The 13,538-nt window shown below is 33.2% G+C and overlaps 3 protein-coding genes across 3 annotated transcripts; 2 read left to right on the forward strand and 1 right to left on the reverse strand.

Annotated features, from left to right (window-relative positions):
• Positions 1–120: 120 nt before the first annotated feature.
• Positions 121–2,155, reverse strand: LOC110419377 (Tetratricopeptide repeat (TPR)-like superfamily protein). Its single transcript, XM_021432390.2, has one exon. It carries the CDS (start codon positions 1,892–1,894, stop codon positions 290–292), a length of 1,605 nt encoding a protein of 534 aa, XP_021288065.1. The 5' UTR covers positions 1,895–2,155; the 3' UTR covers positions 121–289.
• A 2,050-nt stretch (positions 2,156–4,205) lies between these two features.
• ERF4 (ethylene responsive element binding factor 4) lies at positions 4,206–5,014 on the forward strand. The gene has a single exon (XM_021432391.2). It carries the CDS (start codon positions 4,272–4,274, stop codon positions 4,800–4,802), a length of 531 nt encoding a protein of 176 aa, XP_021288066.2. The 5' UTR covers positions 4,206–4,271; the 3' UTR covers positions 4,803–5,014.
• A 3,642-nt stretch (positions 5,015–8,656) lies between these two features.
• On the forward strand, positions 8,657–11,767 carry LOC110419774 (Yippee family putative zinc-binding protein). Its single transcript, XM_021432876.2, has 5 exons — positions 8,657–8,925; positions 10,805–10,848; positions 11,153–11,261; positions 11,358–11,413; positions 11,496–11,767. Exons 1-5 carry the CDS (start codon positions 8,830–8,832, stop codon positions 11,578–11,580), a joined length of 390 nt encoding a protein of 129 aa, XP_021288551.1. The 5' UTR covers positions 8,657–8,829; the 3' UTR covers positions 11,581–11,767.
• Positions 11,768–13,538: the final 1,771 nt, after the last annotated feature.

Consider the following 13,538-nt stretch of genomic DNA (forward strand, 5'->3'; position numbering starts at 1 on the left):
AGAAGTTAAAGGAGGTTTCTAATTGTTTCAAGTTCTTTGTGACCAATATCACTTTCTCTTTGACAAGATTAAATCTCAAAGAAGTTAAGAATAAGCAAATGAGTAAAACATGATAGTGTATAAACCCAAGCAACCGAAGGTTAAAATATTATCCTTAGAAATTGGGTGAAAGAATATGGGTTCTCTTCAATGATAGTCTTTAAGGATTGGCACGGCACTGATAGACCAGAAACACCAACCTCCTCTGGGTTTCCATTAGTAACCTAATGGTTCAATTCTAAAACAAGCGTTACCCAGCTCTCTTCTTCTTTCTCCCTTTAGACCTAGGCCTAAGTGATTTGCCAGTTTTCCCTGGTTCTTTTCTTTCATTTTCACCTTCTTGCTCTTTCAACTTGTCCTTCATGGCATTCACCAGAATCTCAGTCCTTGGTTCTGGCACCATTCCTTTAGATGTCATCTCATTAAAATAGCTCAAAGCATCCTCAGTGCTTCCCTTGTCATACAGACCATGAATCATTATCGTGTAAGAACGCCGGTCAGGTCCCAAACCACTTTTCTCCATCTCATCCCATGTACATCTAACGCCCTTTTCATGACCCCACTTCATGTACAACTTCAAGATCAAATTGTATGTATCACCAGACATGTTGCAACCATATCTCTCCATCCTCTCCAAAACGCCAGGAACTTCCTCTGGTTTCTTCAATGACTTGAGCAAGTAATTGAAAGTTACATCATTTGGCAAACACCCTCCCTTCTCTTCCATCTCATCCAAAATCTCATACACCTTTTCCATCCTCCGAATCTTGCATAGGTGCTTGATAAGTGAGTTGTAAGCTACAACATTCGGGACACAACCTCTCTCCCCCATCTCCCTAAACAATTCCAAAGCCTCAGGAATCCTCTTCTTGAAGCAAAGAGCATCAATAACACAATTACAAATCACCACATCAGGGTCACACCCTTTCTCCCACATTCCTCGAAACAACTTCATTGCAGTACCTAACTTCCCCTTCTTTGTCAACGCATTTATAAAAGTCCCATACGTAAACAAATCCGGCTTACATTTCGACTCAATTATATCCTTCCAAAACCTTCGAGCCTCATGTACATTCCCCAAAACACACCATCCATTGAGAATAATATTCATTGTCTTAATATCATAACCAAACTCTCTCCTCTTCGATTGATACAAAGTTTCCGCGAATTCAACATGCTTATACCTACATAAACACATCAAAAGAACTTGAAACGCAACCAAATCATCCTTGAATCCGAATTCTTTCCTCCTATTAAACAACCCCATCGCATCCTCCACCTTATCTGCAGCAGCATATCTACGAAGCAAAATCTTAAATGTCCCCTCATTGACAAGTCCTTCTCTTTCAAGCATTTCATCAAACACTTTCCTTAGCTCTTCGAAACGATGCATTTTTCCAAGAACGTCCAGAATTTCATTGTAAACATCAAAACCAAGTGAATTTTCACCTTTCTTAGACACCCATTGGAAGAAAACATAAGCTAGTTTCCAATCAGACCGGTTCCGCCGAACCAAATCCAAGGCCAAACCCTCTGTCATTGTAACCTCACATTGATCAAGAGCTTGCTCAATCTCCTCTATTGAGCTATTTCTATGGTTATTTAAAATGTTTTGGAGTTCCAAAACATTTTTTCCATCTGGGAATTGCTGAAAGTCAATGCTTTCACCAGAACTAGTAAATGAACGAAGAAAAGGAGGCCTCTTAATCGTACCCAGAAAATGAAAGGTGGGATTTGTGGCTTCGTTTCGAGGGATTGGGGTGAAATGAAAATGGGATATCGGGAATTTGAATTTCCAGTGGATGGTTCCCCGGGAAAGGGAATTTAACGATCGGCATTTGAATATGGGGCGCATTGTTGAGGAATGAAAATGAGGGAGGGAATTTTATATACAATATGGAGTTAAGCAAATTTGGTTTAAGATTATCAATCTCATGTTTTAATCATATCAGTACGATTATGACATAACAATCTGTCAAACACTTTTAATTTATCAAAGTGCTGTTTAAATTATGTTTAATTAATCATATTATTGATTATTTATATAATTTATGATTTATTTAATTAATTACATAAACATGTCTACCTAACACGTTTGTAAGTCAAATATGACTCATTTAAGTCCTCTTACAAGTAGGTTTTTTTTTTTTAATTATGGTTTATGTTGAAACTAGTTGATTTTATTATGTGTTAGAGAGATTATTCTTTTATAATAAATTATTTTTATAAATTATTTTTTATTTAAAGGATAAAATTATATTTTATTTATAATTGAATGCATTGTAATTTAATCTTATTATTTGTATTTAAAATTTTAATTGTTTAAAAAAGTTACAAATCGTCTCGTGTAAAATTTAATAAATGTATTTATATTTATATTTAAAATTCTAATAAGTTTAATTAATCAAATCGTATTAATATTTTATCTATATAACTATTAATATTTTATGTTTACATAATATAATTAAAACACACGAATTATCAAGATAAAGTAAAATATTCTTGTAGAAAATAAGATATGATACATATGTTTAGATACAATGCCAATGCTAAGATTAAGGTACGACATATCAAATAAAGAGTGCACATTTAAAATTATTATTAATAAAGAATTATTAATAATATTGGAATTCAAAATATTTATTATCAAGACGAACCAATTTTATTGATTAAGTTATCTTTATGCATGATACGTAATTATCCATATATATTTGAGAAACTTGTTTTATTAATACTACTTATTTCTTAAGATCCATCATGATTATAACTGAATTTTTTCTAGATAATGGTCAAATTGTTATGTACATGAACTCTATACTCTATAGGAAACAATTCTGAACGGTCGCGTTTATTTGATTTTTTTTCCTATAATAATTGCATTAAGGATTTTTTTTGTTTTTATTCAGAAAATGAGAAAAAATATTTTTGGATGGATGAAAATAAATTTCCACGTCAATTCAAGTCTACTACTCCTACTCCACTACAAAACGTGTCAATATCACAACCAGACAACCAAATCACTTGCAGCCGTTCGATCCCATTGACCACTTCAAAGCCGACAGCAGTTTCCAAGCGAGTTCCAGAAAATTACGAGATCCGTCTCACGCGGCATGAGCGCCCCAAATAATACCGACCAAAATCGTTTAAAGAAAAAATTTAAAATAAATAAAAAAACCGCCGTCACTTTGAGTGCCTTTTCCGTTAATCTGGACGAGAACCAAACAAAGCAACGGCAAAATCGCCGTCTTGGCCGCCGTTAACGGACGCCGCCCAAAATAAACCCGTTTGCCAACGTTTGACACGTGGCGTCTTAAGATTATTGCAGGGTGGACCCACTGTGTCTTTTTGTTGCGGCAGGGCGGCTACGAGTTGGGATTTATATAATATTTATTTTAATTAACTTCATAATATGGTTGTGGATTAGTGCAGTCAAAGACTTTGCTGACTGAGTCACTAGAATCTGGTACAACCGATACTACGTTAGTAATGGATTATTCTCTCAGATTTTCACACTTGTCAGAACGCATGCATGGGTGCTTGAACGCGGTTTTGGGATACGTCTATGGTTTTTCCTGAAAGGAACCATTTTAACCTTTTAAAATAATAATTTTAATTAACTTAAAAAATGTATGAGATAATTATTCTAATTTTTAAATGTTGAATTTAATTTCTAAGTATAAAAATTAAAACATACTATTAATAAACTTTCATATACTCATAAAAAATTAACTTTCAATGAATAAATAATTTTGTGATTACCTTTTTTAAAAAGTAATTGCTTTATTTGTTATGAAACTGTCATGCCTTCCCTCATACGATGCATAATTTTCTTTTTTCTTTTAATTATATAACTTGTTAAAAAACAGAAAACTAGCGCTATAAAACTGCCAAAATTCGTAATTTAGACATCTTTTAGCAATAGTGAATAGAATAAAATAAGGACAACAAAAACAAGACAAATTAAGTAATTACGATGACAGATGTAATTAAATTGATACTATCAGAAACAAGTGGTGCAAAATGATTAGTAGCCGAAATCGAACTTAAAGTGGTTCGGGCAACAGAAAACCAACTCCCACAGATACTGCTTTGACTGCACACAACAAAGCGCCGATACGATGCGTTTCGTTGCTCAGCTTCCTCTATATAAGCCGGCCCCCCTCATCTCCGTCTTCCGTAAACCAACTTCAGTTTCTTACATTCTACAATTTGAAAAGGAAGAAAGGAAAGCTATGGCTCCGAGATCAAAACCCAGCCCGGTTAACCCGATTTCCGACCCGACTTCCAAGGAGATCCGTTACCGCGGCGTTCGAAAGCGCCCTTGGGGCCGTTACGCGGCGGAGATCCGGGACCCAAGAAAAAAGACCCGAGTCTGGCTCGGCACCTTCGACACAGCCGAGGAAGCAGCGCGTGCATACGATGCGGCGGCACGCGAGTTCCGTGGCGCTAAAGCCAAGACTAATTTCACGGACAACAACAACAACGACTTCAACCGCAGCCCCAGCCAGAGCAGCACCGTGGAGTCTTCTTCTCCGCCGCCGCTGGACCTTACTCTTGCCAGCGCGTGTTTTTCGCTTCCCGTGACGACGCATCGTCCGGTGTCTTTCTTCGATGCTTTTGCATCTGCCGGTTCGGGCTGCCCGGACACCTGTGGAGCCCAGAGCGATTCGGATTCGTCATCGTCGGTTGTTGATTTTGAAGGAGGGGTGCAACGGAGAGTGTTTGATCTTGATCTTAATCTGTTGCCAGCTGAGATGGATTGATTTTACCTTTTTGTTGGATGTCGTTGTGAGATTTAATTCTCTGCGTTTTGGCGTTCTTATGCTTTCTCTTTTTGGGTTAAAAGCTGACAAGTAATGTATATAACAATGTAACTCCTGAAGATCTATTTTTGGCAACTTGAGAAAATTTTCTCAATGTTGTTTCTACTCTTATTATGATTAAATTGTAATAACGAAATTAAATGTTTTTCTTATCTGATTTATCTAGCTCTTTACTTAATTTTTGTGGAAATGGAGATCAAATACCGTTACCAAACAAACTGATTATTAATGTTATAATAAAATAGATTTATTATAATGAAAATAAATTCGATAATTTTAAAAGAATTGTTAATTATAATTAATTTACTATAAATGTTTTGAATTTTAATACATAAAAAATTTTCTCTGATCCGGTATCTTCAAAGAGGTTGATTAATATGTTCATTTCATATAACTATTTTGATTAAATTTGAAAAAACAATGTATTAATAAAAATTTATTTCCTTAATATCACATTTAACTCACTGTCGGTAAATTTTTCATTATTCTTCTGAATTTTCCGTTCTGTTTTTTTAACCAAAAAAGAAATAAAAGCTTACTTGTAACTGTTACTCTATCTGGGATCCAGGCAACCAAGCGACACGTCTCTGTCAAAGTTTAGGTTGCTTAGCGAAAGGTTCGGCGGGTGTAAGAAAATCATGTTGGATGACATCACCGCGGGTCCCATTACGTACGGAACCGCACTCAGTACGTAATGAAAAAAATTAAAAGAAGAGCGGCTGCTGCGCCGAATCAAAAATATCTACTGGAGATCAAAGCCGTCTTGTATCTGATTCCATGGGCGGTTTTAGATCCGAGGGTTGAGAAGTGAGGAGCGTGTGGACGCACTTGGTAATGGAATTCTTTAAGGGAGGAATCGACGGCGGAAAGTGAGAGGCGGGAATCAAGATGGGTAATGGGGTCCAATTTTCGCGGGGGGCAGTAATTCCGTGTTGACGAGGTTCATGTCGGGATTTCGGTTGTCGTCACGTGCATCTTCGCCGCCCACTTAATTATTTTACAGTATTACATTTTTTTATATTATAAATCGGGAGTTACAAGGAAAAGGAATAGGAAAAAATAATAAAGCCAATTTTTTCTTTTTTTTTGACAATTTATAATAATACATCATACGTTGTAATATGGAATGTCTAGTGGCTACCATTTTTATACATTTAGCAGCCCGTGCTAGCACTTAGTTACCCTTTGTAGACTTTACCTAACCAAACGAGTAAATCAATGTAAATAATTTTTTTCTGTTTAATTAATATAAAATCTTTTTATTGTAATAATTTTGTTTTTAAAAAAAAGGGGTCCACACGTGAAACACTCTTCGAAGAGGTGACCCCGGCGGCCGCTTTAGCAGTGGGCCCCAGTCTTCGTGTCGTCTTGAATCCGCCAACAGAACTTTTATTTATTGTCAAATGTTATAAGTGCATCTGTTTAGATAATTTTTTAAATGAAATTCTAAATTAAATTTAATAACTGCCTTACCCAATTATCATTCGCCACTTGTCTCGTTTCACGTGAAACTTTTGTACGTTTACTTTTGGGCGGCTGAGAAAGGGCGTGTAGGCTTGGGGTGACATGTCCGAAGGTGAGTGACAGGTAAGCCGGCGCGTCGCCGTTTGGACCTGTTGGGAGCAGCAAGTGATGGGGACTGGCGACGCGGTTGCGTGACACGTGGTGGATATTTTTTGAATGTAGAAATGTGACCCCTTTTAAGAACTTTTAAATTGTTTTTTGTTTTTTTATACGTGGCACAGTTTGGGCGGCTGAGGAGTATTACTGACTTGCCGTGTGACTTGACTGACTGAACCCATTTATTTCCGTGGATTTGTGGGAATTCTATCAAAATATAGAAATGCATTTATGAAAAATGTATGATTTTATTTATATTTTTACATTAAAACAGAAAAAGATTAATATACTTACAAGTTATAAAAATTAAATTCTCTGCATAGTTATAGAAAAAATATATTATTTATCGAAATTCTTTAAGCTTCAAGATGATATTTATATAAATTCAATACTGTTTAAATTGAATACAAATAATATTTTTGAATGCATTAAAATCATCATCTAATTATATAGTCAGTACATTGTCTATTTTTAAATTTACTAAAAGTAACATATTAAGTAAATATTTTTTAAAATAATAATTTAATTAACAAGCCTTAATCATAGGTGTGACTCAAACCCAAAGCTTAGTACTTTTTAGTTTTTTTTTTCAATTTATCTATTTTTAAAAATAAAAATTAATTTAATTAAAATTTTAAAAAAAATTTAATTATTTTTTAAAAAAAATCTAAAAAAAACTGCCAAAAAAACTCTCTTTTCTTCTTTTAAAAATACATTAATTTTTTAATATTTTTTTTACAAAAATATCTTCATCTATTGAAAATAATCTCAACATTATCTTTTCAAAAAATACACCTTTTTTTATATTATATAAAAATACTTTTTATATTTTAAAAAAATTATTCTAATAAATAGATAAAAAATAAAAATAACTTTTTTACATCGTGAAGAAAAAAATTCATGATTAATTGAAAGTTATTTATAAAATATTCTTTATGATAATTTAAATCAATATTAAAATTTATATAAATTATTTTATCAAACAACTTATCGATAAAAAAAAACTTATAAAAATAAATTTATTAAATAATTTAACTTAATTTTAATTATTATTTTTTATAAGATTTTCATAATAGCTCTTAATATAAAAAAACGAGTCAGACTAAACAAGATTTTAGTGTTATTTTATTTTATTTACATAATTTTTGAAAAAAATTGAATTATTAAAATATTAAAATATTTTATATTTTTTATTACATTTGATCAAACCCTGTATTTAAAATTTAAATCAATTAAGTCATTCGAATTAATTGTTAACTAATTATTATTAATTAAAATAATAATTATCATTCATTACCTTCTTAATCCTAACATCACATGACATGTGTCATATCAATATTATCTAAATAAAATAATAAATAATATTTTAATTAATAATAATTAATCAATTATTAATAATTGATTAAACATGATAAAAAATAAAAAAATTAAATTTTTTTAAATAATTCAAACATTTTTACAATATTATATATTTTTTATTAATCTGTCCTTTTCTCAAAAAGAAAATAAAAAACCAACATTACCCTGGGATTTAATTATATTATATTTAATTAAATAAGTATCAGGTTTGAAATGAAAATGAATCCAAATCATTTCCTAGTGAGAAAAGCACGACGGCGCTCATCAACTACGCGGCAAAAACCGTGTAGCCAGATGCATTGGATAGTTCCTTCCTTCCTAATTCCCAAAACTTGTCTCAACTAGTCAGTCCCCAATCTTTTCACCAAACCCAGTGCTTGCCTCTTTCTCATCCTGCTTTCCTTAGGCTCCTCTTATTGAATTGATTATTAGAGTCAATGAAGCCATAAAAAAAAGAATTTTTGAATGGAAAAATGACTATAATTTCACTATTTTAATCGGTATTGTTAAAATCGAACGAGACATTAATCTGTTTTTAACACCAATTATTCAAGTTTAATTTGATATTATTAACTAAAGGGTGTGAGAAATCAATAATTACTAAGCAATTTAGCACTTTTGCCAAATTCTATTCTCATGGCACATAGATACATATCATGTGGTTCTTGGCATTTACTTTTAATCAAGAACAAATCCGATGGATGGATGTAGATACCTGTGAGCAATAACTTCATTGGATTCTTTTGGATACCATAAGCCCAATCCAACCTAACCAAAGCTGAGACTCGACTAAAATGTTTCATGGGCTTCTTACTGCCACCATCCTTATCACCACCAAAGCTCTTATCATAAACTGTACAACTCATGTACCTCTGCACCTAATCCCTCCCCACCTCAGTAATCTCACTTTATTTATCTTTGAAACTGAGATTCTGCCATAGCTGTTAAAAGAACAGAACAGGAACAAAACATAAAAGAAAAGGGTAAAATGGGAAGGATATTTGTGGTTGAGCTCGATGGAAGGTCTTACAGATGCAAGTTTTGTAGAACTCACTTAGCTCTCCCTGAAGATCTTGTTTCGAGGGTACCCACTTTTTTCTCTCTCTTTCTCTTTTCATTTCTCAGCCATTTGTTTTACAATTATCATCGAACAATCCTTTTTGGTGGTAAAAGTTGGTTCTTTTGAAAATTAACGATGGAGGAAAGTTTTAAAGTTGAGAACTTTTGATGTGTGGATAGCAAGATAACATTAGAAGCATGGTGAAGAAGTACTATTTGGTTTTGTGATGGTTGTTGATGATAGGTTGTGTAATGAATATGAGTGTATTTTGCAAATGTAACTGGCATTTAAGTAAAGATGATATATAAGAACCTTAAAAGTTTAGGAAGGCAATAGTTGAACAATGAAGCAAGAAAAGGTGGTGAATTGGGGGAAAAAAAAAGAAAAAATTGTGAAATTTCATTCAGAATTTATTAAATTAGTAATTTTATGATCAAATTTTGCTGATTCATTCAGGAACTAAATGGGATCACAAATGTGGATATCACAGTTCAGAATCAACTACATAAAAAGAGTTACACCAAAATTACCTTACCTAAGGGTCTTGTGTTCTCTTAAGATGGGAAATTTTCTTTGCTTGATGTAATTATTTATGTCGTGCCTAAAGGCCTTGTGTTCTGAAGATTACCTTACCTATATGTTAATTTGCTTTTCCTGTTAGCTGTTGTTTGATGTATCAATTATGCCTTGTGTCCTTGCTTGGCTTGTTTCAAATGTTAAATGCATTGCATGCACATTGTGCACTGAAGTTTTTGATTTACCTTCTAAATATACATTGCTTTCACCGAATACATTGGTTCTGGGGATTGTTGTCTGCAGTATGGAGATCGTGGAACCTTCCATGTTGAAAATTCTTTGTTGTGCTATTTCTTTCTCCCATGTATCTTTTTCTTTATTGTAATGAGTGATCCCTGGTAACACCACTTAGTATCCTGGTTATAGTCAGTCGTTCTTTTAAGTTGAAGCCAACAAAGCCATCTTCTAGGATACCTTAGAATTCCAAGAAAATAGAATATACACAGGTGTGAAAATAAGGGTTCTTTTTTGTTGTTAAACATAATTGAATGGAAATATTATTCTCAGTAATGACAAACTATGTTCATGTACTTACTCAAAGCTAATTGGTATTTCCTTATTTCTGAGCAATTTTAAGGAGTTTGTACGCATGCCTGGGCTTCTAAATAGGTCCATGTGTTCTCCTGATCAGTTTTCTATGGGCAATCCAAGGATAGCAGCAAGGGACAACCTTGGAAATAGGACAATACAAGAATCACCAAGATTGATCCCCAATCCGATTATTTATGGAGATGGTTTCCACCCTTCTCAATGACCCCATGACAACACAAGAATTACCAAGATCATTTCCCAATCCCATTTTTTGTGGAGATGGTTTCCACCTCTTCCAATGACCCCATTCAAGATTAAGATGATATATTCAATCCTGAAAACTACACAATATAGGGATGCTGCAGGCTTTGAAATCTGTAAGATTAGCTAAATAACAAATATACTTTCAGTATCAATATAAAGCACCTCTGATGGACATGTATGTAGATGTACTTTTAGACCACTGCAGAGTATCAATCGTTATTACCAAGATGTACTTTTAGACCACTGCAGAGTATCAATCGTTATTGCTAATTATCTGTTAAATTGGTGTTTCTTTTTGTATTTTTAGATGGTTAGTTGATTCTCTATTGCTCTCTCACATATATTTCTGCTGTAGTTTTTCATCTCTCTGAGTGTGTGAGGGAGAGTTTATTGATATATACTAGGTTCTCTCAGCTGCACACCATGCTTCTTAATTTTTCATTTTCTTATTTCATTCTGATATAAAGGATGCATACAGTTGAACTCCCTGCTAGTTTGCTAACAAATTTTGCCATTTTCCCTATTTATTCAGTCTTTCCATTGTCGCAGGGGGAAAGCCTACCTCTTCAATAATGCGTAAGATCTCACAATTTCTTCAATGATTGATTGACTGACTGAAAGTCTTTAGTTGATGGCTAATCATTTCATTTACTGATTTTTTTTTAAGGGAATTTACTGTTTTTATTCAACCGCCTAAAGCTGCTGGCAAATTCTTCTAGCTGTTATGATATCTGCAATAGTGAAACTATTGTATTATAATACTGTACTCTTTACAAAAGCCTAGCATCTTTGAAATGTTATAAGGGACATTTTCCTGAGAAATGTTTCATAATCGGATGGATGCTTTGAGTTGCTTATTGTTTAGAGTTTCATACTTCAGGGTGAACATAACTGTTGGAGCCTTAGAAGACAGGATGATGATTTCTGGAATGCATACTGTGGCAGATATATTTTGCTGCAGCTGTGGACAAATTGTTGGCTGGAAATATGTAATATCTCTCTCTATGTTATACACTTATTTATTAAAGATAAATCTAGTACCCAAGATGTAGTCATAATCAAATCTAACCAACTTTGCTGGGCAGGAGGCAGCACATGAGAAGAGTCAAAAGTACAAAGAAGGAAAGTTTGTTCTCGAGAGGTAGAACTTTTTACCTTTGGTTTCATTATTTGTCGTCGAAATGAAACATCGTATAGGTTTATTTGTTGTTTGCATGAGACAGGGGGAGGATCGTTGATGAAATCGACTTCTCATCAGAAGTATACATTGATACCCGTCCTAGTATGAGTGACAGCGAGGATGCTTAGGTTGTAACAACTGTTTCATGAAGTAAATCTACCAAAAGCAGGTGTAATTTTGTACATATCTGAGAATAATGTAATAATTGCGAGTGAAGATTAGGAATTGCGACTTGATTCCTCTGAGAAAGTACTTCAATTATGTTACAAGTTTAATTCATGATATTGTTTTGATAACTCCAAGGCTACTCTCAATCCCTTGATGTTTCTGATACTAAACCTTCTCTGCTGTTTCTGGCATATCACTCTGGATTCTACATATCCCACTTTAACCTGAAATTTTGTTCTTTCTTTACCTTGGGACCTTGCCCTAAAAGACAACAGAATAATAATTGATGCCTCCCTCCACTTTCCCCCCTTGTTAACAATTCCAGGATGAGCTTGACTTCACAGACAAGTAAATGTGAAACTACCCGAACTTTCTCAAGTTATTTAGCTAATGCTAACATAAAATCCCTTTATTCACAAATAAATAAGTTTGACATGAATTTTTGGATACATAATTTATTTGATAAGATTGCTTAACATATACAATATCTTATATTGAAGGTTTTCCCAAGATTAAAAAAAAATAAAGAAAATTTTGGGAAATGAAATGTATATTCCATGTTCACATCAACAAAAATAAAAGACAAATAAATATATAAACTAATGGTTGTGTTATTTTTTTAATGTTTTCAAATTTATTTTTATATATTAATCACACTACAACATAATAATTTATTCCGTATTATTATTATTTAGAATTTAAAATTAAAACTTTGTTATTTATGTGTAAGATAATAAATTAATAATTATATATAAAATGTAAAGTAGAAAATAAAATTAATAACTTTTATGAGAAGCAGAAAAAGGACAAGCCGGTTTTGATAATGTCAAGAGCCATCCTGTTTTTATCCATTTGTTTAAGGTTTGCCAAACTCTTCCAAAGAGCAGAAAGCAAAGCACAGCTTTCTTCTTCTTCTTCTTCTGTCTTCGAAATATCTTTTCTTTTCCATTTAATTATTCATCAATTAACCTTCTTGTTGTTGATTTCCTTTCTACTTTTTTGGGTGTTCTCGTTTCCTTTGTTTTTTGGTGTTGCAGATAAAAGGTAAAGAAAAAGCGAACAATCAGAGATGGGAAAATCATCTTCTTTAAAGAAGAAACGTTCCAAAAATTCATCTCAGGTACTTTCTTTCTCCCTTTTAAAATGCGAATAATTTTTCTTTGATGGGTTTCATTTTTGCTGTTTATTTTTTTGGTCAATTATTGCCTGCAATTCATAGTTGAGTGGTTTAAAGATTTACCCTTTGTTTGGATGCGTAGGAAACTTAGGAATATTAAAGGAATTTGAGATCTTTAGGCTCATGTTTTTGGTATTTTGTTCTTAGAAGATTGAAAATTTTAAGCTTTGGGTTTATTTGGCTCTAGGAAACTGAAATTTAAGAAATTCAGACTGATACTTTTTGGTATTTTCCGGTTTAATTTAAAAATTTGAACTTTGGGTTCGTGTGTATTTAATTGGGTGATTTGATTGGCTATTTGATAACCCTTTTGTTAGTAACTAAAAATATCATTTAATGTTTGAATAAAAAGGTAGGCTGAAAAAGGGTTCTTAATTTCTCTCCCTATGTATGCATGTGCATTGTTCATTTTAGTCGCGAACAAGGAAGAGAAATAGGGTTAAGAGCAGGAGAAGCAAGTCCAAGAAGCTTCGATCTCAGCGTGACGGTTGTGTTTCTTATTCGGATGATAGTGATTCGAGAAGTTTGGTGTCCGTTTCATCCTCTAGTTCTGAGGATGATTATAGAAGTCGAAGGTCCCGATCTTGTAATAGGAAGGATGTGAAAGGTGGTAAGAAGAAGGCTAGAAGGCGGTCCTCCAGTAGGGAAAATAGTGGGGATTCTCCTCGTGTAAAGAAACGTAAAGGATCAAGGAGGGGTGATGATTATGCAAAAAAGAAGAGAACAAGCAAGAAGAAGAAG

The sequence above is a fragment of the Theobroma umbraticum genome, unplaced genomic scaffold, assembly GCF_002168275.2.
Source record: "Theobroma umbraticum cultivar Fairchild unplaced genomic scaffold, ASM216827v3 scaffold_67.0, whole genome shotgun sequence".
Taxonomy (NCBI): Eukaryota; Viridiplantae; Streptophyta; class Magnoliopsida; order Malvales; family Malvaceae; genus Theobroma; species Theobroma umbraticum.

Coding starts and splice junctions, on each gene's coding strand:
- LOC110419774 (XM_021432876.2), top strand. CDS start 8,830: ATGGGAAGGATATTTGTGGTTGAGCTCGATGGAAGGTCTTACAGATGC. Junction 10,849..11,152: donor GCCTACCTCTTCAATAATGC/GTAAGATCTCAC, acceptor TTCATACTTCAG/GGTGAACATAACTGTTGGAG. Junction 11,414..11,495: donor GGAAAGTTTGTTCTCGAGAG/GTAGAACTTTTT, acceptor TGCATGAGACAG/GGGGAGGATCGTTGATGAAA.
- ERF4 (XM_021432391.2), top strand. CDS start 4,272: ATGGCTCCGAGATCAAAACCCAGCCCGGTTAACCCGATTTCCGACCCG.
- LOC110419377 (XM_021432390.2), bottom strand. CDS start 1,894: ATGCGCCCCATATTCAAATGCCGATCGTTAAATTCCCTTTCCCGGGGA.